Source organism: Melanotaenia boesemani, chromosome 9 (genome assembly GCF_017639745.1).
Source record: "Melanotaenia boesemani isolate fMelBoe1 chromosome 9, fMelBoe1.pri, whole genome shotgun sequence".
Taxonomy (NCBI): Eukaryota; Metazoa; Chordata; class Actinopteri; order Atheriniformes; family Melanotaeniidae; genus Melanotaenia; species Melanotaenia boesemani.
Window position 1 is genome coordinate 24,862,849 of NC_055690.1, and position 25,049 is coordinate 24,887,897.

The following is a 25,049-nucleotide window of genomic DNA, read 5'->3' on the forward strand; positions in this document are numbered from 1 at the left end:
CATCAACAACAATATTTAATATTTCTAACCAGACTAAATCAATTAACATAAAGCAGCAGTTTAGCTAAGCTTAGGTTTGAGCGATAATGTCACATGGCAAAAGATTTGTTTTTAACCATACTGAATAGCCATTTTGTTAGCCTTTATTATTTTATTTATTTATTTATTTTGCCCAGTTAACATTTGCAGTGCTGGGAATAGTAACTGAACGACTGGATTTAATTATTGGTTAAATAAAACTTTGGTTGTAAACCACAGTTTAAAATTGCTATAGATCAAGCATGCCCGACATTGAGGAGTTTTGATTCATCCTTTCTTATAGTACTGAGGCCATCTTGCAGCTCTTCATTATTCATTATTACCTTCATAAATCTGTGCAATGAAGACAAAAAAAACAAAAAACAAATCAGCCTCAAATCATGTTCCTACCTGAACTGTACTTCATTTTCATGCTGATATGCAGCTGGTGCTTTTAAGATAGATAGAAGATAGAAGTACTTTATTCATCCCAAGCTGGGAAATTTAGGTGTTGCAGCGGTACAGTCATTTAGCAGTTGTGCTTCTAAAGGTAGCAAAATAAAAAACAGTATAAAAAATTTCAATATCTACAAAAGACTTATACAAGGAGGTATTCAGCTATACACAGTAAGAAGTGAGAATAGCCAGCAAATAATATAGTCCAGTGCAATGATTAGTAGTGTGGTGTGCGAAATTGAGCTTGTCTGTGCAAAATTAACCAGTTACACACAAAATTACCCAGTTACATACTTGACAGTTGTTTTCAGTGACACAAGATGAGGAGTTTAACTGTGCAAGGTTGATCCAGTCAGTGCAAAAATTCACCAGTTACAACAGTCACTCATATTGTTATCTCTGACACAATGATGATGAGTTAAACAGTCTTATTGCGTGTAGCAGGAAAGATTTCCTGAAGCGGTCCTTGAGACAGCAAAGCTGTCTAAGCCTTTGGAAAAGGAGCTCCGCTGTCTGTCCAGCACAGGGTGGAGAGGGTGGTCCGGGTTATCCAAGATAGATAACAGTTTGTAGCGGTGGCAGTATAAGCCAACTACTGTTAAGGCAAGGAATTCTTACTCCTGTATAAAGACCTGTGGAACTGGAATAAATACATTTTTTGATCTTTTTACATCGGAGTAATGTGGAGGTCTTTCCTGCTAAGAGCGCAGCCACGGCAGCACGAGTAACGTAAACAGAGCCCAGGAAATCATCGGCCACAACAGTTTGTTTAGTGTCCTCCTCTCCACCACTGCTTCTAAAGTGTCCTGTCTGCAGCCAATGACAGAGCCAGCCTTCCTGATCAGTTTGTTCAGTCTGTTGGTGTCACTGGCTGCTATGCTGCCCCCCCAGCAGACCACAGATGAAAACAGGGCACCGGCCACAACAGAAACATAATGTGCTTTGTTCCCCTAAAACAATTAAAAACATTTACTTCCACTTTCCACAAAACATTTATTTGCTCACATCTGTTCTTCATACCACTCATTACAACAACAACCATCAGCTGCTGGCTACATACTGTACATGATTACTCAACGTGTTAAACTTAATTAATTACAATACCTCATGTCACTCTTAAGTTATTCAACAGTCTTAATGCACAGGATACAACTTCAGTGTAATTTTTCTAGGTAAAATCCAACGGACATCAATGGAAGATCCTTAATCTCAGAAAAAGATACCACCAAGCCAAATGGTCAAATGTTACCAGCAGGTGTCATTACTATAGCTGAATGTATCACCATGGTAACCAAAACAAATGGAGCTTAGTTTTGGTGTCTAAACCCCAAAACACCAACAATTAAAATCATTTTAAATATTTTTTTCCCATGTCCCTTCATCGTTCAATACAGATCTCCACATAAAGGAATGATCCTTCAGGTGGTGGCCAAAGACTATTTCCCTGTTTCCTTTCTGGCTGATTGTGGGTCATTTTAGCGTTTAGCCGGTGCCCTCACCAATAGAGATAACATGAGGCTGTGTCTGCAACCCACAGAAGTTGCTCAATGAACTCCAGTAAGCCATTAATATGCATATTTCTGCTGAAAGCATCAGAAACAGAGTCCATGAGGGTGGTATGAGAACCTGATGCCCATAGGTGGGGCCTGTGCTCACAGCCCAACACTATGTAGCCCACTTGGCATTTGCCAGAGAACACCAAGACTGAAAGATTCACCACTGACACCCTGCGCTGACAGACATGAGAGTCTGGAGAAGCCGTGGAGAATGTTCTACTGCCTGCAACATCCTCTGGCATGACCGGTTTGGCAGTGGGTCAGTAATGGTCTGAGGAGGCATATCCTTGGATGGCTGCACAGACCTACATGTGCTAGCCAGAGGTATCCTAACTGCCATTAGGTACCAGGATAAGATCCTCAGACCCATTGTCAGACCATATACTGCTGCAGTGGGGCCTGGGTTTCTTCTGATAGATGACAATGGTCAGCTTCATGTGGTTGGAGTATGTCAGCAGTTCCTGCATGAAGAAGGCATTGATACTATGGACTGGCCTGCTCATTCACCAGACCTGAATCTAATCCAGCACCTCTGGACATCAGGTTGACTGATGTTCTGATCCAGGTCTGGGAGGAGATCTCCCAGGAGAACATCTGTCACCTTATCAGGAGCATGTCCAGGTGTTGTAGGGAGCACACATGGAGGCCACACACACACACTGCTGAACCTCATTTGAAATTGTCTTGAGGAACTTCCACTGAAGTTGGGTCAGCCTATGATCTGATCTTTCTACATTTATTTTGAGTATGATTCTGAATCCAGACCTCCATTGGTTAATGATATTGATCTCCATTGATCATCTTATGTTAATTTGTTGTCAACACATTCCATTATGTAATGAATAAAGATTTTCAACTGAAATATTTCATTCAAGATCTAAGACGAGGTGTTTAAATGTTCCCTTTATTTAATTTTTTAGCAGTGTAAATGATAGCATTTGTCTCTCTTTTCTGAGGAATGTGTGAATTTCATCATCAAGCAGTTTTATGCCTTCATGGGATTGGATTACCGTTTTGTCTGCCAGTTGCAGCTTTTCTGCTTATTCTTTTACGTCCAGATTTCTGTTCATGCTGAAGAAGTATTTATGAATTATGCTCTGTTGGCTGCTGTCATTTTAATGAATTTCACTCAGAACTCTTGAAAAATAATGTCTCTCCTGCTCCTGCTAGCACAAACCTGCGAGAATCAGGATACATGTGGTCCTTCCTCAGTGACAGGTCAGGCTAATCATTGCTGCAGCTGCAGCATTTTATCATTCAAGCGCGTCACTCCTTTGTCTGCTTGTCATGTGAAAAGGGAGAATGAGTGGGATGTTGCATGTCTGCATGTGTGTATCAGAGGGCTCTTTTTCATGGCTTGGCTGTATTCTACAGTGCATGTGTCTCCAGTATGTTAGTGATGCTACTGGAGACCCAGCTCTGTTGGAATAACAACCAGGACCCAATTCAACGTTACTGGTGCCCTTTTTGTGTTTGCATGTCATTCTAATTCAATATTTACAATTGTACCTTTTCAGTCCCTTTTCTCTTTTTCACCTGGCACACTCCTACATCACTCAGTCTGTATAAATAATTAATTTAACTTAAATGCTGAAGAGAGGAGAGCCCAACAGTTTAGCTGTTGTTGACTTAAACAATCACAGATAATTATGCAGCAGTTGAAGGAGATAGCCATTTGCTGTAATGTACGGAGAAGCTTGTCAGAACAAATAAATAGCTGATTTCAAATAAAGCTCTATAGGCAGGGGGAGGATACCTTTATTCATCTACAAGTGGAATGCCATTACTAACCACCGCTTCACCGTTAGATCACGGCTGAGCCTCATGAAATGCAGATAGGCTTGGCATTGAATGACTTTGTGAACAACGCAGCAGATAAGAAGTACTGGAGTTACCCTAAAGAATTCAATTAGCTCCTTAAACTAATTCTCCCAGTTGACTCTTTACCTACAATAGCTCATTATCTAAAGTGAGTAATTTAAGATATTAGCATTCAGTTAACTGGCTAATGTAATCTAATTTTCAAGGGAATATGTGTTGTCCTCAACACATTCATGAGAGTAATCAAATGCTAAATATCCTACATCCTATCCTTAAACAACAAGGTATGCAGCTCCAAAGCTTTTTTTAGTGAATGTGTGAACCTAAATTAAGAGAGTAACTCAAAGTAGAATCTTAGTCAAAAATAAACATGAAGTAGTCTTAGTCATACAGCTTTAGTAAAAAAAAATGATTAAAAAAGCCACCTATAATGGAACAACTTGTTCCAGCCTGTTTTCATCCATGTACTGTGGTTTAGTGAGGTCAGTGAGCAGGTGGACCTGCAGTGGTGGAGCACTTCATGTCTACATTTAATTAATGAAAGATGTCTGAAAAACGAAGATTTGTCCCTATTAAAAAAAGGGGGGGGGGGGGGGGGGGGGGGGGGGGGTGTTATGTGGAAAATGTAACTACTAACTGGCTTTATCGAGGTAAAAGACTGCCAGAATACATCTTTATCTAATCCAATCAAATAAAAAAAAAATATTGGTATTTTTGAGAAGTTATAAAATCTGCAACAGCTCTTATATAACAACAAAATTTACAGACAACACTTCTTCTTCTTCTTCTTCTTCTTCGGAATTAACGGGAATATATGGGAATTAACCGGAAATTTACTAAATTTAAGGTTTACTCACTTAACAGAGAACTTAAATATAGTTAAAATATTGTTGCATAACCTTGGCTAAAACAACCAAATTTATAGCAAGCACACTTGAATATCTTTGCTATTCAAGCAAAGTTCTGGGCAGTTTGGCAAAGTACCGAACCAAGCAAGGCCTTTGGGAAGGGGACGGAATCTGGCAGTCATGCTAGCACATATCTGCATCCACCTGGTGGAAGGGACTTTGCGGATCTGAGGCCTCCTGCACCTATAGCCTCCATCATCCTCCAAATCCCACAATCATCAGCTGCCTCTGAGTGCAAGTGGCCACTGCTCAATAACACACACACAAAGGTTCGCAACAGGCTCACAAATGTGAGAGTGGAAAAACTGGTGGTCATTCGGTTGAATAATACTTTAATCAACATTTATGTTTTTGTTGTTCAATAAAAAAATTGATTGTTCAATACAAGAATTAAAGTTTTAAAGTTCTACTCTGAAGTAAATCTGTTGAAGTGCCATGTTCTTAGTTGTTTTATTTTGCATGGATTTCTACTTATGACAAAACAAAATCTTGATATTTATGTTTGGATATAATAGTTTGTCGACATTATCCCCAAATTCCAGTTAATTCCCATGAAATCCCAATAATCCCCATAATTCCAGTGAAAAGTTTCCAATTTTGAATATTTCCAAAATTCCCAAGCTTAACTTCCCATGGAAAGTTTCTGGAAATTTACCAGAAATGTTCCTCCCCTTTGCAACCCTAGAGGCTTTACAGAGGGGTGACATCACAAAACACTCTCTTCTTGGTGCTGGAGTTTGTTTTAACTCAGAACATTTTCAGTTTGCCAGGCGATGTTTTGGCTTAACAGTGCCAGCAATTTCTGTGAAAATCTCTAACAAAAACATTTTCTCCAATAAGTTGAACTTTTCACTGTATTGAAATGTATGTTTAAAACAGTGATGAATCCAGTTGTCTCTCATAATAACCTGTCTGATATAAACATAAACTTGTTTTTATTTTTGCTGAGGTTTGATACAAAAGTCACTTGTGGCTCATTTATTTACTCCCACATGCTACATTTAATTGGTTTCTGCTGTCTTGTTGCAATAAACCCACTAATTCTCTTTGTTTATCAAAAATATTTCCAGTAGCATGTTCTTTCATCCTGTATCATTCATTTTCCAAGCATTACAGTTGTGCTCCTCAGGGGCCTAAATGTCTCTTCTTGCGCACTCCTGTTGTTGCTGGATTCCAATGAAAAGCCCCTCAGAGGACAGATACAGCACTAACTACTAAAACTGTATTGCTATTTTTGTACTTATGCTTTCTCTGAAATACAGTGAGGATGAGCTCTGACTTGAGTTGGGTTAAATAGCTGAGGGAAATAATTTAGTTTTAATTGGCTGGAAATACCAGAGCAAATGAAACGTACATATCAGGCAGGTTCAGGAAAGTTGTGTCAGAAAAAAGTGCAACTCCAAACAATACAGAATATAGAAAAAAAAAAAAACTCCACTTTCGGCAGGCACAGCAGGCTAAAATAAACCTTAGACCGAATGTGTAAATATTATCTGGCCTCATTCTGCTCAGCAGGAAATTATCTAAACATAACACAGCTGATTTGGCTTTACCCTGCTAGCTACAACTCTGTCCGTGTAGACTTAATTAAACTTTTCAGTGAGATGTCCTCCTGGAGTTGTGCTGCAAACGTCTGGCTCACTCTCTATTAACTCAGATTTGCTTGCTATAGTTCAGAGAACGATTGAATGGCAGGGTAAAATTTTTACCCGTTTTACATCCTTACATGCATTTATTAGCAGGTCGGCTTGTTCAACAGTCGATCCTTGCTTCTTTGTAATTTAATAAATGTGCCGCTGTAGCTCTAGGCCAGCCACTTCGTTCTCAGCTTTGTACACCAGCTGCCTTGCAGCTTCACAGGGATGTTTCAGGCTTAAGTGCTCCCCCGAAGAGCAGCTTTTGCAGGAGAGGCTTGCTGGCTTTAGACACCATGTATCATTCAGTTCACACTTGAGAAAACCAGCATTAATGAAACAGGAGGGTATGATTGAGAATGTAAAAAATATATTACTTTTTAATCTGTAATAATTACAGCGAGCAAATTACACTGTAATTATATTAATTGTCCTCTGGAAAGTGACTTGTAAATAATCAAAATCCTGGCCCTCAGTTTTCTAAATTAAGCTTTATAGGAGCAGTATGATATTTAAAATGTCAGATGAAGCTCTTTTGAGCTTGAGACGAGGTTAACAGGTGAGTGTGAGTATTTGACAAGAGATATGTGTGTGTGTGTATGTGTTCGATACATGTTCAGGGGAGTCTGAGGAAGATAAGAGAGGAATCTGTGGTTAGTTATGCTGATCACAGGTACCCTTCAAAATGTCAGAGTGCTGTGAGTGATTAGGAAGGCTGCAGATAAAGACAACTGCAAAGGGAGAGCAGGAGGACCCTGAAGATCGTAGTAAAAAGTAAGGGATCTTAGAAGGGCTGTAGATGCAGAAAATTAGAGAATGATAGGAAGGAATAAGTAAAGAGGAGGAAAAGAAAAAGACAAAGGGACAATAATGCATGACTCAGTGTGACATTTGCTGTAATCTAACATTCCGATTGTTCCCTACACAGAGGCTGGAGGACAGTACAACCTGCCTAAGATGAGCGCTACACTGATACTGATTAATGATGACAGTAATGTTATGAGTTAAATCTACATGAAATCTATAAGAGCATTTCTGAATATAAATAAAATTATTAGATTCACTATTTTTTGTACTCTGTAAAGGCATTTGTAGATCAATTCAGGTAAAAGCCAAATTGATCTCAGCTGATATGAAACTACATGCAATTAATGTTTGGATGGAAAACATTTATGCGATTCCAAACAGTTTCCAGTCCTTCAGTTTGGATTTTATCAAGGTTTGCATAGACTGTAATCCTTCTTTGTTCCCCAAATGTTCCCCAAAAGCTGACTTTTTCTTTTAAAAAGGGCAATTAAGACTGAAAACATAATCTCATCAGGACCTGCTGGGTGGTTGGATGTGTATGCATCTCTGCATGAATGTGTGTGTAAAAGTGTGTGCAGTGACGGGTGGAGAGGCAGGTAAATTAATGTAACAGATGGTTTGAGGTACATGGCAAGAAATGATTGTGAAAGGTCATAGGACACAGTCTGACATTTACAAAGGCGTGCGTCTATTTCTAGTAATATACATCCACAAACACACACACACACACGCACGCAAGGCACGGCGGGTTTCACCATCTATCCTCATGAGTGCTTAACAACAGAGCGATGAAGAAAAGTAGACACAGATTTGTTGTTCTCTTGCCGTTCAAATCTACTCTTGATCAAACTGTGCTTAGTGGGGTTTGTGCAAGCATCTTGAGATCTGTGATTTTCAGTGCAACACACACTCTGCTTCATTCTTTCACACACTCAGAGTCACACGGATACTCACACATGGGCTGGAATAGCTCCAGCTTAATTACAGCACCCTCTGGAAGGCTGATTGAGAGATAAAAGCTAATCGCAATTAATCAAATCTAATCATATATAATGACCAATACCGACTGCACAGACATGACAACGCTCGCCACGTTCTCTCCATCTTTCTTCTCTCCTCCATCATGTTTGACACTCCCACCAACACATATAAGCTTGCCATCTAACATCCCTCTTTCCTCCTCCTTCACCGCCCGTTTCCTTGTCTTCTGAGTCCAAATCAAGACTGAACACTGATCGAGGAGAAACCAGTTGAAAGAGGAGGAAATTGCAAAATGAAAAAGAGGTGACAGATGGGCAGAAAAACATCAAGCCTGGCACCAGCCTTTGAGGTGCTAACGCTTAAGAAAGGAACGATGTGCTCTTCCCTCCATCCCCTCCTTGTATGCCTAACAGCTTTGCAAGAATAACTGGAAGAAGATTGCAGCCAACAGCTTCATTTTCAAACTCATCATTTCCTTTCCTATTTATATTCAGTACACAGTTTTAAAAGCTGCTCTATATTAAGCCTTTAGGATTTCTTCCTTTGTTTTCCATTTCTTTGATCAGATTGCTAAGTCCCACTGAGATGTTTCTTTAGACTGCAGTTACATGACATGATAATGCGGTATGATAACTGGAATTGGTTGGGATTTAAGCAGACCGCACACAGAGTGTAAAAATACTTGTGAATTCATAGGTGTCACATGGAGAGTGCATTTGATACAGCTGAAGCTGTTAAATGGAGCAGATCTGTCTGTGTGATTGTCATGTCGGTGGATTGTAGAACTTCTTCATTTAACCTGAAGATGTAAGATCCCTGACGTCAGCTTTCCTCTCTTATTCCTTTATTCTCTACCCTGTTTCCAAATCTAGCCTGGTTACTTCTCTTGAAGGAAAACAATGTGCTCTCACTTTGCAGTTGAATTGTCCATTTTAAGGCATTCGTGTGCTTCATGTAACGTAATGGTCAAAAAGCATCTGAATCACCCACCCCCTAAACATTTCTGACTTTAAAATTGACTCTGCAAATCACCAGGCTTGGCCATGGCCTGGTTTGCAGGCTCACCATTCACCAAGGTTTGAACTTCTCTGTCAAGTTCTCTCTCTTTTTTTTTCTTCATTCATTTTTATTAAGTCAGGCTGCTCAACAAGTATAAATAGTCTATCCTTTGTATAGTGTCTGCACAGTGCATGAAAGCACAAGCAGCCCATCAGCATAGCAGCAGCTCCAGTGGCTTATGTGTCTATTCAGAAAATGTTCATGAACCTTACTGAGCTGTAGGTAACCAGCTTTTTGTTCTACAGGCAATAACTTATATTCCAAGAGTAAATTGTAGCATATAGACTTGTGTAAAAAAGAAAAATTAGGAATTTTTTTGGTCTGCTTTCAAAGGCAAGAGTAAAAGATAGTGTAGACACAGTAGATATATCTGTTTGTTCAGATGTGCATGCGTGGGTGCAGGCAGAAGTCACCTGGGTAGCCTCACACTGACCTCAACCAGGGGTAAATGCCAGATTACAGGTATGTTTTCGTGTCCATTTGTGTAGTTTTTAGGACACGCACAATGAAGAATTAGTGGAATGCAACCAAAGTCGAGACTAAGGGGACATGACTGCATGCGGTCCTGCAGAAGGTCAACAGCACCTCACCCTGGGCAATGCTACTGCATGTACGATAACTGCTGACTGAGTGAAAGCTTTGCATTAAATGAAAAGGAATGAAGGGTTACAGCAATATTCAAGTTTATAAGCAATATTTTAGACATATTCTGGATATATACTCATCCCTTGTCCACAATGTCTTGTGGCCAAGCTAAACCAAAAAGATAGATGAGTAGCAAAAGCCTGACATAGACTAGCTTATCTCCAAGCTGGTTTCACACTTTTTGACTCAGCCCTCAAGTGGAAACACAAAGCTAAAATCAATGTGCCTTTTTAAAGCTCTGGATGCAGTGCTGATGCAGTTTGAACGCGTTAAAACCCGATTTTGTTTCAGGCTGACGTTGCCAGACTTTCCAGTCCAAGTAGGAGTGGAAATTTATTTTATTTATCGCAAAAGGTAAAAATAGATCATGTCCTGTTTATTTGATCGGAAGGCATACCGTTATAAAGATCACCAGTGTATTTTCAGATCCTCCTATGAAAGTCGCTGGTACTTCCACATGCACATTTCATGAATCCACTATCTACAAAACTATGCAAATGAACTCTGAAGTGCTTTGTTTTTGCTATTCCAAAGTTAAACAAAGGGACTGAGTGTTGTGAAATACAAAACTAACTCTACTTAATGCCTGAAAACATCTGACTTCAGTTCATTTTTAAGAGCTGCACACATCTCTCACTGCTGCAGTCCGCCAAGTGAGACACAGTTTAAATATTGTTTCAGAGGCCTTTATAGCTTTCAAAGGTAAATATCTGAAGAGACGCTGCAGTAAAGACTGAGTACCAACAAAGGAAACAGAATTAAAGCCAAAGCTTTGGGTTTTTGGAGCTGCTCTTTGAGATCATAAACAATCAAGCAAACAGACATCAGGTAATCTGTTTTTCTTTCTCTCTAGGATGCTTTGCTGCAGCTTGCAGCAGTTGTTGATGCACGCTCGCTGCGAACGGCCCTGCGAGACAGCATACAGGAGCTGCTTCCCGGCACGGTATGTGCTCACACATACACATTCGAACTACATTTACAAGTGCACATAATTGAAATTTCTCCAATTTATTACCTAGGCGGAAAAAAGAAGCTTCTTGCTAGTATTTAGGGTGATGAAACTCAGTGTCTCAGTTCCAACATAGCACCAGGGAACAGAGGCCCAATGATTATTACAAATGATGAGACTTATCAGTCATTATATCAAGTAAAATTAAAATTGCAACCTAATGTGCATGTCCCTTTTTTCCAGGACTGTGTGTGTGTCTACATGGTGGAGGGAGGCTCGAGGCTGCTGTCTGATGACCCGCCACATGAACTGCCTAAAGATGGAAAGATCAGGTGCATACTGTTTTTGTGTGTCTGTGGAATATACAGCAGATGTTTTATCTCAGTAAATCACCGCTGTGTGCTGATTTGCTGCTGCACTGTTGAGGGCTGCGATGCCAAAAGAAGCAATTGAACAAAAAGGAAGAAAAAAGGGTAAACACAGACATCCATGTGTGCACGTGAAAATAAGGTTTCACCTAAATGAATATGAACCATTTAATCCAAAATCACACCGTCAGCACATAGATAGAGGTGTCACTGAGAGAGATCTCATCATCAGGAAACACAAAAATACTCTATCTCTCTTATCTCATCATTACTGCCTCTTGCTGTTTTCCTCACTCCATCTTTTTGTTATTTTTCCATCTTGTTGAACATCTCTGTCTCTTTGACAGCCCCTATCCTTTTCTGTCATCTCCCTGTCTCGCTACCTGAGCCTTTTCATCTTTTCTTCTCTGGCTGCCCTTTACCCTAAGCACTAAGCCGCCTGTGTTACGGTCTTTTTACCCACACCTCCTTTCCTCTCATACCCAGTGCTTCTCTTTCACTTTCAATCCTGCTCCCTGTGGAAACGTTGTGGGGCTAATCGCCCAAATGACAGCACCCTCAGTCCCTCCGCGAGACCTAGCCAGCCTCTCCTCCCCTAAGTGCTCTCTGAAGGCTTACAACCAAGTGTAATACAGCAACTGCTACACAGATGCTGGCAAAAACCAATACTACATTATTGATGAATCTGTCTGTTTGTCAAACAACCCTGTTTTCAACACTTCATTGCCACACAGACACGGGATCCCACACAAAAATGCTTGTAATAAACAAGGACGCAAGCCCAGTCCACACATGAGCACCTGCACACACATCCCCACTCACTCACTTATCAGGGCAGCATACAGGTTAGCTGTAGTGGGGATATTCAAAGAGCTGCAGGGCACTTTGTTACTTTCCTCTCCAATTCAAACTGGTTATATAAGCCTGTTATCAAGACCTTGGCGTACACCCACATATATACACACACATGCACACACTCAATAAACCCATCAGAGATGTGAAGGCCATGTGGTTTAAGCGTGATTCAAGCCCACTTTCTACTACATACAAGCTCATTAACCAGACCTTCACACACATGTACAAGCACACAAAATGCACAATTTCAGCCAAGACAGATTCCATTATTGCTTATATTCTGTTGGTCATACACAAGAAAACCAAACTCTTAAAACTAAACAAGCTATTGTAAGTAAAAAGTCTAAAAATATGGTATGTGGTCATAAACAAACCAAAAAAATCTATGCACAAATGTTGCCATTTTTTCTTTTTATTTTATTTGTTTGTTTTGTGTTCATACTGCAGTTCTACTTCAGAGATTTGTCTTCTCAAATAATTAATCAGTTGTATGAAAACAGAGCAGCTGCTTTAGTGGAGCTCCCCTGAGCTCTGTAAACCAGAGGATGGTTTTCATTCCCTGATGATCATGTTATCACCTCACACACACAATTACACAACGTCTTCACTTTATACATATTTTAAGAAACATTCAACAATAAAATTTTTATATTTGCACATTAACCCATCTTCAGCTGTTTCTTCCTTTTGATGGTAAAGTAGAACCAGTGAACTCACAGTCAACATGAACACAATGTCCATACTTGGAATAAGTCTTAACAACTTTATTTGGTTTGAAATGTGCTTCTGTTCCCATTTATTAAAATGTTTGGCTTTTGGGGTGCATTGTACTGATTCTACTTAAGGCTAAACATGCATAAAGTAACACAAACTAGACTAGGAAGAAAATTAATAATAACAAATAAGCCAAATCCTTTAATTAAAAACAAGTTTAAAAGCATACAAAATCCCCCCCCAAAAATGTATAAAGTAAGCTAACAAACACAACGAAACTTTAAAAAAAAAAGTTAAATCATGATGGATTAACAAGATTGACAGTTTAATTAAATGAAGCAGGATCCAAAACAAGGAAAGCAGGCTTCAGTCCAAACTTTAAAAATAAGGACATCTCAAAGGCAGAAACTAGGAACAAGGGTAAAAACATTAATAACTTCTTAGAAATAACATGAGACATCAAGACTACCTACGGATCAAGTAATTATAGAACCAGGCGTGAATGGCAGCAACAAAACTGCTAAACACACTTCAGGCACAAAGCAAAGTAACAGAAATGACTAAATGAAGTTCAAAGTGAAACAGGAAGTGAACAAAAATTTGACCAAAATGAGAGAAACCAGTTCAATTACAATCATAACCAAACTACAAGATGGGCATAGATAAACTGTCATGAATTTAAACATTGTACATCTTCCTTAAGTTAACCAATAAATGAACCTCGTGGCATCTCACCCACATATTCCCGGACATGTCATTTTAGATAGTCGTGACCCATAACGCACATCTCCAAACAAACAGCAACCTGTATCCACACATCAGACTACTGTACATTGTTTTTCATATGTGCACAGACATTACCAAGTTTGTTCTTATTGTTGTCACTTTTTGGTTGTTGTTGCTTTTCACTGTTTCTAGTTTGAATTTACTTCATGATCTTGCAGGGGAGTAGCATTGAACAAATACATTGCACAGAGGTCAAATGCATTTGCCACATTACAATATTTTCTGATTGAAGTGGACTGTTTCTCACTGAGCTGAAATAAATGGACACTTTGAAATCAATGCACCATGCAGAGATTTGGCTGCAGTGCTTTGAGGGGATTTTAGACTCTGTGAGCATGTAATAGTCCGACTGCTACCATGCATGTGTGCGTAAGTAGCTGCCAGAGGTCTTAGCTGATTATTATGTGAAGCACATAGATGTTGAATTTACCTATGTGCTTGAGTGAAACTATTTTATTCTCCTTACTTTTCATTTCCATATTCATACAAGTCTGAATTTATGTGTGTGTTAAGTGCATGTGGGGGTTTTTCAGATAGGCCAGAACAAACAAATACTAGTCTGATGTTTAAGCATAAAAAGCTGCCTTTGTATTAAATATATCCAAGCTCAGATCAGACTAAGATCAACTCTACACCTTTACAATTGTCACACTTGGTTTCACACCTGGCAAACACTTTCACACACCCGTACACACATCCACAGCGCATATCAACACACAAAAAGCTGTATTGAGTTAATATAATTCAGAGTTTGCTCTATTCTGCAGCGTTTTGCTTAGGGTCAAAGATCATAACATGTCTGGTTTTGCAATGCTGCTGATTGTTTTTCCATTTGCCGTACGTCTTCCCAACCCCCTCTTCCCTTTTGTCTCTAAAATGTCTGACAGACATTTTATATCCTAATTTCATGTATGTTAATGTCTTTGTCAAACCTGAGACAGAGTCATCTTGTTTCTGTTGTAGGAGTATTGCAGACCAGCTGAAGCGGTGTCAGTGCGCTGGCCTTCCTCCATCTGAACTGCCAGAGAAGTACAGAATCTGCCTTGCATCGCCGTTACCAGCACACAGAAGAGGTACGCTTGTATGTTTTATGAAGGATCGAGCAAGGGCTTGAGTGATGCTGGTGGACAGACAAATTGACATGTGAGTGTATGCACTTGTTTGAGGATGTATAAGCACGTGCCTGTGTATGCAAGAGAGCAGAGAGATGAGGGAGCGTGGGAGGAAAAAACAAACGAAAGGAGGTAGAGAGAGAAATAGAGAACAAGAGATGATGATTGCATGGAAAGAGGTATGAAGGTGTGTGGGCAACAAAATTGGACGAGAGGCCCAAAAAAAGGTTTGTGGTGAGAAAAAAATCTAAGACACTTACCAGACTCGGCATTGCTTTTCTAACGAACATGCTTTCTTTACATGGAGAAGCAGAGAAAGAGAATATAACCTGAAGACTGTGTAAACATTTCACCACACGTGCATGACCGTTCAGTGATAAATGCATGCCAGGTTGTTCTGTAATTGCAGAGCACATTCAGCAACACTCTAGCAAACTTATTTTGCTCTTAATGATCTACTAATTTGACTGAAAAATAAATTACCAGACCTATTCAAGGACATCATATCTAGATTTTTCAATGACTTCTTCTTGTGGGTTTTTATTTGTATTAGAAGATGATGAAAGAGCAAATAAGACTGAGAGCTAGCCAAGGACATGGACAGCAAATGAAAGGAGAGTAATAAGACTCTTTTGTCTGTATGAATGCATATTTCTAAAGGCTTTTTTTTTTTGCTTTTTTTTCTCAGCTCTTGTGATTCCTATCTTGGATGAGGATCAGGACAAGGTCCTTGCTGTCTTACTTGTGAGTCCCTGCATTCAAGGATATGCAAAGTGGTTTTAAAGAAAGCAATCAACCAAACTAACAAGTCGGATGTGACTTATTATTGTACCATCATCTTCTCCTCCTCCTCTATTCTGATTTCATTTGACTGATTTAATTTTAGTTAACATAGATACATAAGATGAACTCTGCAGAGCAAACTATTTGCTGGTCAAGTTGATTTACTAAACACAGCTCATTCTGCTCAGTCTTTATTCTGTTTGTGTTTGTGTGCTGCAGGTTGGCTGTAACCCACCATCGGATCAAGATGAAGTGCATCTGAACGTGCTGGAAAAACATGTAAGTTCTCTTTCTCTGTATTTCTTGGTAGGGAGTTTATTCAACTTGTTTTAGCACTGGGTAATTTTTCTTTTTCTTTTTTCATGTGTATATAGTGCAATTAAACCTTATAGAATAAAAACGTAAATCTGTATTTTAGCATATTTAATTCATTTGAACCATTTCTGTTACAGGGTACTATTTTTATTCTGTTTATACTAATCAACTTTACAATCCCATTTAGAAAATACAAACAATTTTCAAATTTTCAGCCAGAAACATTCGTAAAAATTAGAAAAGAGACACCATTCTGCTTCATTAACATCCTTTTATTCACACTTTTTAATTGTTTAAAAAAATGAGGATACTAATCTGTGTCCTTGCTTGCTAAAAAAAATAAAAATTTTGTCTGCCCAGCAGTCCATGTTTGTTACTGTCTGATTCTCTTCCTCATTTTGCACCATAAATTTTCTGTAGGAGATCTTGACTGCAGGCAAGTAAGTCAAGCACATACACTGTGTCTCTGACGCCACATCGTATAGGTCGTGCAGAACGAGGCCCTGCTGAAAAATTGCTAACCTCTGGAGAAAAGGCGTTATCTGATGGTAACCCTTTTCTCGGCAAACTTTAAGATAGTGCTTCTGCGTCAACGTTTCCCACATCAGCAAATCACGAGTACTGTGGACCGTGATGAACCCTCATACTATCACAGATGCTGGCTTTTGCGCCTTTTGCTGATGACAGCCTGGATATTTTTTTTACTTGTTTTCTTTTATTTGTTTTTATTCTATAAAGTTGCATTGCACAATATATGTACATGAAAAAAAGAAAAATTACTCAGTGCTAAAACAAGTTGAATAAACAGATGTAATGTTTTTCTTTTGCCTGAAACATGGACTTATCTGACTACAGAACACATGTCTAACACTGGTTTCCAGTTTTTTTACACAATGAAATATACCCAGATTCCCTAGATGTTTTCATATAAACAAACTAAATCAATGTCCTTTGCAAACTTGCATTCAGAAATGTTAAAGAAAAGAAAGAAAAACAACATTGCACCATAGTTAACTTTTAAGGTTATGATTTGTTCTTAATCAGATTAAGCCAGCTTTGACATAACTTTATAAACACTGTTATTTCTCAAACCCTGTCTCAACGATTTTTCTGTAGCCATTTCTGAAGATTGCAATATACAGTATGAGGCTCACTTTACAGAAGAATGCAAAAAGGTGTACCAGTGTTTTCAGCAAACCGTTTCCCCAGTTTATAATGCAAAGAAATTACAGTTAACAGGTGGAGGTCTGGCTGATCTCTGTAAAGCCAGTAAAACTTTCAAGGAGAACTTTCAGGATTGCAAGAAAAGAAAAATACTGTTTGAAAATAAACAAAGGGAAGTATTGCATGACATTAACATCTTTCTATCTGTAAAGCACAGTGATGGAACAGTCATGCTTGGGGTCAGTGCTCCAGCCTGTAGCCAGGGAATATTTCACTGGTACAAGGAAGAGTAAATTCAGTTAAATACTAACAATCCCTAGAAGCAGTAAATAAATAAAAGAGAAAAAATATCCCAATGACAGAAAATACAAAATAGAAAACCTATAGAGAGTCATGCAGAAGGTTTTACCGTGGCCTTTGTGGCCTACGACCAAAACACAGACGTCCTCAAAAGACCAAGTAGCCTCTTGAGGGAAGAAAGGACAAACAAAAACTATATTACTCAAAAAGACGTGATATAGAACTGACCGCGCAGGGAGCTCAACCAGTTCATTTCTTAACCATGAAAAATGGGGAAAAATAGCTTGTGAATCTGCTGCATGCCATCTTTATGCCTTTAAAGGTCAGCTCCCCCTTCACTCTCTTAGCTTTTAAATTTCTACAGTAACAAAAATTTTACCTGAACTTTGCATGCCATTTTTTTAAATACTTTTCTTCGAAATTTGTAAAACTTGTCTTTTGATATATTATTATAAAATTATTTCTTACTTATATTTACATGAACTATATTGTAAGTAAAAGTAAGCCTTGTTAAATGGCTGGATATTAAGAAAATGTTGCTCCTTTGGTTTATATGTCTACCAGGTTGTTTTTGTTGTGATCATTCGTACACACTCAGTAGAAATTGATAACAAAGTTAAGTGATTTTCTGTGTCAAATTACTTTTGTTTATCTCAAATACGCTGACCATTGTGCTTGTCTGTGTGTACATTTGTGTGTCTACATGTGCCCCTGGCATTGTAGGCCTCTGTGGCGTGTGTCCGCATCCAGGCTGTACAGACAGCCTATCAGAGGCCTCCTCTCAGCCCTTCTCCTCTGCAGTCCCACAATGCTCTGCTGCATCTCAATGTCTCAGAGCAGGACTACTGTGAGCTGGACCGCAATATTCTACAGCTCTGTGGTATGCACACACACTAATACATACACATAAGCCCACACATGCAGAAAATTACTAATAAAGTTTATGCTTTGAAGCTCCTTTGTTCTTTCTCAGGCGCATACATTTTACATTTCCCACACCTTTTGTACACAAACACAGAGCTCATACATAGTCACATACTGACAGGTGTGGTGTGTTAATAGAGCAAGTCCCAGTGGATGAAAAGCTCTGTGATTTTAGATGCACAACGTCCGTGGCATAAGGAGTGTGTGACAGCTACAATATGAAAACAGAATGCTTTGCACAGACATTGTTTAAAATCTCATGCATAATGGAAGTGGACTTTCTCATGCCATCAACCTTGTTTATTTTCTAGTAATTGTCAACAAAGACGAGTTTGTTCCCCTCAGGTTTTCCCACCTCTTCCTTACCTATGTGCTTCTCTGTTCAACTTTTTCCAATCATCTTCTTCAGTCCAGGCATCTCACTATCCCATCTTTTGTCTTTGTTATTAGTCTTGCTCTTAACTTGCTGCTGTTCACCCTTCCCTGACCTCGCTGTCTGAGTGCATCCTTCCCTGGATTGCTGTTCACTTGTTGACATGATCTGCATTCCCATTCCTCCTTCACACCAATCTGCCCTTGCCCCCTTTGTGGTTTCCCTCCCATCACTTTCTCTCTCTTTGTCTGCCTCGCCTCTTTTAGGTGAGCTCTATGACCTTGATGCCGCTTCTCTCCAGCTCAAAGTCATCAATTATGTAAGTGGCTGAGATCACTCATACACTCCCACGTGCACCATCGCATATACGCACACACACTGAGCCAAAGATGCACAGTACATGCAAAACATCCTACCCGGTGACTTCTTGCCCTCCACCTGTCACAAGATTTTTATCACACAATTACTTTATCAATCTCCCCATAGAATGTCAGCCCCCACCCCAAACACACACACACACATACATACAGTCTTCTCCTTCATCCGTACAGCGAGATTGACTCTCTGTACAAGCAGGGGAGAGGAGGGAGAGGTATAGATCGATTGCAGCAAAGGAAGAGCTGCACAGAAGTTATGAGAGAGCTGCAGAATGAACATGAGCAGAAACTGACTATAATTCAGATGTATGGAATTATTCACAGATGAAGGAAATGTGAGATAGAAGGGGTAAAGCCTGAGGGAGCGGTGAGATTTGAAGGTTATTCTGCATCAGAGGGACAAAACCTCAGTCCATCAGCGCTCCAGGGAAGCCTAATGGATGAATGCACATGATTCAACTGTATATGTATTCAGCATGAAGGACTTGTTTTGAATATTTCATAACTTTTGATAAAATAAGTCAAAGTTTGTCTCAACCCTAAAAGTCCGGATGAATGAATAATATTGGTCAGTTAACTTCAAAGTAGTTTTGTTTTGCAGACATGTGAAGACCTCTCCTTTGTTATTCCTTCATCAGTTAAGCAGATAAAAGTATTAAAGTCTGCTTGAAGATTAGATTTGCTTGCATTTAGAGTTGCTGCAGCTATGGAGAAGGAGCAAGTAGGTGCCAGGTGGAAGATCTGTCATTCTTCGCCTCAGCTTCCTCAGACCACGTGTCCAGAGTCCTTCAGCAAGACACAAAACCCCACTTTGCCTCTGATGCAGTCCTTGGTGTGAGGTTATGAGATAGAGAAAAGCACTGTATAGTCTGTAAGTGAGTGTAGACTAAAAAGGGCTCTCTGTGTAAATGGTTGAATGTGGCTTGTGGTGTAAAAGTGCTGAGTGGTCAACTAGACTAAAAAAGTGCTGCTTAAATGCACTCCATTGAAGCTGCTGCTCCAAGCACAAAGCATGCAGTTAAATGAGCTCTTGTGTGTCAAACTGGTCATCATTAAGATTCAAAAGCAAAATACACCAAGAGAATATGTAAAAATTTCTGCAACCAAAAGATCGCTTTAACATAAGGTGTGGCTACATCAAAAGAGAATTACATTCAAATAAAAACACAGTTAATTTTCAGACTTAGCAACTTAAAAGTACCTCACCATCCATAAATCTCTCCTAGAGGTCAACATATCATTATCCAACTTTACCATAAAGAAAAGACTTTACAAGAGCAATTTTGGAGGGTTCGCAATAAGGTGCAAACCATAGTTATCACAAACAGAAATGTTGGATTAGACTTTGGTAAGAGCATCTAAAAAAGCCTTGCCAGTTCAGAAAAAGTTTCTTTAGAAATGAAGATCTAACGCTACCTGGCAATATTGAAAGAAGAAGATATAGACAAAAGACACGGAGACAGCGATATGAATGGTAAAGTGTTTGTGGATAAATCTGCTCTGATTCATACAAATAAAACAACACTGAACAATGACTCAGCTTCACTGTTCATGTTGGAAAAGGACCCAAAGCCCAGTAGTTTCTCCTTCCATTTTCTATACAACTTAGTCCAATTCAGGGTTGCAGGGAAAGCTGGAGCCTATCCCAGCAATTAGCAGGCGAGAAGCAGGTCACAGCCTGGACATCGCAGGGCCAGGTTAATTGGTTCATTTCTTCATCTACATGTGAGTTCCTAAAATCAGAGAAAATTCATCAAATGTTTCTGGTAGTTTTTGATCAATTTTCTTACTTAAATCTCAATTTATTATTATTATTTTTTTATTTATTTATTTTTTTTAACCTCCATTTTGTCAAGGTGTTATGCAAAGCTAAATTTACATTGTTCAACATATTGGGAACTTTGCTGCACTTCTTTGCTATCTGAAATCAAATGGCCCAAATATTTATTTAATAGTCACAAAAAAATAAACAAAGGTGGAAAACTGTTAAAAAGTTCAAGTGTTAATGTCATGAAAATCCTTATTCAAATATACTTAGTATCTGCATCACCAGGTGCTTTGCATAGACAATTTTTTTGCCATTTTTTATCATGTTCTCCCAGAAGAGAAAATGAAACTTTAACTCTGTTAGTAGAAAAGATAAATATCTTCAGGGGATGTGGTCTGTTTACCAATTCAAGTAGAAATTAGAGGTCATTTTTCTGTTTAATTGCTTAAGTCAAGCATACCTGACCTCACTTGTACCTGTGCTACCTTGGGACAAACTCAGCGATCTTGAGTTGCTGTGCTGCAGAGATTCAGACTGCATGTACTACATCATCCTTCGATGGCTTTAAACCTGTATTCAGAGTATTTTTCCTTCATGTGAGGGAGGGCAGAGAGAAATGTTTAGGTGGTGCAAAAGAGTCCATTGGTTGTGAAGCATATTTTGAATCAGACTGCTTTGGCCTCTATGTTGCTGTAAAAATTAGGTGGGGTATGGTGGGGACGAAGGAGCAGAGGATTGCCGCTCCCCAAGAATCATCAGCATGGCGGGAAAAGCTTGGAGCAGTTCTTATAGGATTAACACAAATTGGAAAAAGGGGGTTGAGGGGTTTATTATTGTATGTGGGCGCAGCAACATGTCTTATTTGTGTGCATATGCGTGCTGAGTGTGCATGTACATACAAGTGTGTTCTTGCCAGGAGGTTGTGTGTGTGTGTGACTTGGGGGCGAGTGTGTTGGCAGCAGCCGCTGTTTATTCCTGTCCTGCTTGTTCTCCATCCAGATCTGTGGATTACAGAGAAGAATGTTGTGCGAGCATGTATGGCTCCTGTAACTGTGTATGTGCATCCATGTAAATGTTTATGCTTGTGTAACCTCAGCATTTGTGTCACTGTGCATACAGGTGTGTGTTTACACCTCAGAATGTCTTATAGTCTATGAATGTGAATGAAGCATTTCTCTTCCCACACAGCAGCAGAAAATTGTGTGAAACTCTGCAGGTCTTTTTGAACAACAGCATCAGGAAGGCTGAGAGCATATGCACTGCTTCTTTTATATACTCATTGACATTAAATATCACTTTCAATTTTATGTAATTAGATTAAAAGAGAAAGAAATTCCATTATTTTCATCGAATAATAAATTATAAACTTTATGGTTAAAATGTGAGGTGCAGTGTGAGCTGGGCGGTGGCCGAAGGCGGGGACCCTGGTGGTCTGATTCTTGACTGCAGAAGCTAGCTCTAGAGCGTGGAACGTCATCTCTCTGGCGGGGAAGGAGCCTGAGCTGGTGCACAAGGTTGAGTGGTTTCGGCTAGATATAGTTGGACTCACATTGACGCACAGCTTGAGGTCTTTGGAACCACTGCCCTCAAGAGGGACTGAACCCTTTTCTATTCTGGAGTTGCTCCTGGTGAAATGCGCCAAGCAGGTGTGGGCATACTCATTGCCTCCTGACTTGGCGCCTGTACGTTGGGGCTTACCCTGGTGGACGAGAAGGTCGCCTCCCTCCACCTTCGGGTGGGGGGACAGGTCCTGACTGTTGTTTGGGCATATGGACTGAGTGTATGGGTTATAACAGTGGTTTTCAAACTGGGAGTCGTCACATAAATTTAAGAAGTATACATATTGCTTACATTTTTTTTTTTACCAGGGTTATCAAAATTTAACCAGTAACAAAAAGACAAATCTTTGAAATTAGCACATTAATTTTTTAAACACATTAATGCATAAACAACCAAGTTAGTACAATGCCATATTAAAAATCTAAATTTCACCTTATCCCCATGAAAGAAGCTGCTTTTGGTAATGTAGGTGCCTTGTCAGCAGTGAGTGAGTTTAAGATCTGACAGTTTTCCAGCCTTACATTTAAAGGATGCTGCAGGATGATCCATCTGATACATCACATCATTATTTACTGGAAGTGGGGGTTGCAAACACTAACCTATGTTATCTTGGGGTCGTGGCTCAAAAGGTTTGAAAACCACTGTTATAATATGTGTGGATATGTATATAAATGTCAAGTTGTCAAATATTCATAGCAAACTGGCTCACTTTGAGCAAAACTATTTCTGTTTTTATGTAACAACATTTTTGTCTCACCTGAGCTCAACTCATTCTCTTTGTTTACTCATTTCTAATCTGGGGCCTGTTCCAGAAAGCGGGTTATGTTAAAACTCTGAGTATGTTAACCCTAAGTTGAGCAAAACTCTGGGTTTTCTGTTCCAGAAAGCAACGTAAGTCTTATCCCAAATCTATCACCACTGACACCATGAAGTGAACCTTCTTGCTGGCAGGTTCAGCGTCGAGAAAACCTGAGTTTCTACCTGTCTTCCCCCATCTGAAGCAGCTCTCAGACAATTCTTGTCCGTACCAACACAATTCCAGAGATTTCGAAGCTGAATTAATGCAGTTAGAAAGTTAGAAAGAACTTTAACAGACGTGTTATCTCTTTCTAATCAACATCTCTTCAAACGGTACCAATTTACTCAAATTATTCGGCCATAGATACCAACGTGACACAGTGTGGACGTGATAGAAAGATTTGTACTTTGCGCTGCGTTACTTTTTAAAATTTTATTTCATAATGGGATCTTTCTTTATAATGTTGGCAACACAGAACTTTTTAAAAAGAGAAAGGTATGTCGAGTCATAGGGAAAGTCCTCTTACATAACTAAATGTGTGATGTGTAGAGATCTACTGTTATCCCAGAGTTTCTTTTTAGACTCAGAGTTACGTGAAATTCCTTCCTGGAATAGGCCCCTGAACTTTTCTTCGAATCATAAATGGAAAACAACATGGCTTAGTTTGATAAGGAAGTATTTTCTGATTATATGTGCAGGCTGATGTTTGTGTGTTCCTCTGCAGTTGCAGCAGCAGACGCAGTCCCAGTGTTGCTGTTTGTTATTGGTGTCCGAGGATAACCACCAGCTATTTTGCCAGGTACTTACACACACATACAAAAAAAAAACACATTGAGAATTCTCTCTGCATCTTTATCACTCTTATACACATTTGTTTTCATTATCTGTCTTTGAAATGCCAGATAAAAAAACAGCATACCAAATTTTGTCACACAGTGCTACCCTCAAACACTTGGCCAACCACACACACACAATCACAAACATGCAGCCATTTACCATTTTAACAATGACTCATGTACCAAAAAGTGATTTTGGCATTAACCTGTAAGTAACTTGTGATCTTTGATCTCTGTGACATTTAGGTAGTTGGAGACAAAGTCCTGGAGGAGGAGATCAGCTTCCCGGTGAGAACGAAATAATAACTGATTCATAAAATAAATCCCTTGATTTACTTGCAGTTGGTTGTTTATTTGTCTTTAATATTCCCTGTGTAAACATTTACTCGTCCATTAATTATTTGTATGTTTAATCGTGTCCTCATTCAATCAGTCATTTATCATTATTCATAGCACTGCTCCTTCTCATGGTTTAGTAAACAAAGAAATTCGGAGATATTTGTTGAAATTAATAATTAGCATGCTTGTAATGCAAGTGCTGTAACCATACATGCTTTTTTGACTGGCATTAAAGAATAAGCTCCTACGTATGAATGTTTGTAATTTTCTGTTGGTAATTAATTAAGAAATGTGTGCAGTAGAAGTTATCGTTTCCTTTGAGTTCATATCTGTAAGTCTCCTATCCATGCTCGTGGTGTAGATGTAGTGTTTTTGTTTTTTTGTTTTTGTGTTTTTATTACAGGCTCTTCATTATGTGTGAATAGACTGTGTCCCTCAGGCTAAATGATGTGTGAAATCTCGATAATAGCTGGTGTGGAGGGATACCAAGACACAAAAAATGTTACATGGACTATTTGTGCTCTTTAATAAGGGAGACAAGCTTTCTCCAGGAAAAAAGAAAACAACCTTTATTTATATATTTTCTCCTTAAAGAATCTCAGAGGAGTCTTTCAAGAATTCTGCTTTCTTTGTGTATTTTTTCCTCATTGTACTGTTTTTCTATACCTCCCCTTTACTCACCCCTTCTTTTAATCTGCCTTTGTCTCTCATTGGTTCAGCTAATGTTTGGGCGTTTTGGACAAGTTGTCGAAAAAAAGAAGTCAATTTCTCTTCAGGACATCAGTGCTGTAAGAATCTATCTATCTATCTATCTATCTATCTATCTATCTATCTATCTATCT

General features: G+C 39.1%; 1 protein-coding gene across 2 annotated transcripts in view; it reads left to right on the forward strand.

The window, feature by feature from the left end:
- LOC121646533 (cGMP-dependent 3',5'-cyclic phosphodiesterase) overlaps positions 1–25,049 on the forward strand; it is a 159,225-nt gene that overhangs the window by 113,790 nt on the left and 20,386 nt on the right. For both annotated transcript variants that reach the window (XM_041995576.1, XM_041995577.1), the window contains exons 3-12: positions 10,739–10,828; positions 11,078–11,166; positions 14,521–14,630; positions 15,358–15,413; positions 15,672–15,731; positions 17,955–18,111; positions 18,795–18,847; positions 23,757–23,831; positions 24,115–24,156; positions 24,927–24,995. In XM_041995576.1, the coding sequence (XP_041851510.1) occupies positions 10,739–10,828; positions 11,078–11,166; positions 14,521–14,630; positions 15,358–15,413; positions 15,672–15,731; positions 17,955–18,111; positions 18,795–18,847; positions 23,757–23,831; positions 24,115–24,156; positions 24,927–24,995 (801 nt within the window). The remainder of the gene's footprint in view (positions 1–10,738; positions 10,829–11,077; positions 11,167–14,520; positions 14,631–15,357; positions 15,414–15,671; positions 15,732–17,954; positions 18,112–18,794; positions 18,848–23,756; positions 23,832–24,114; positions 24,157–24,926; positions 24,996–25,049) is intronic.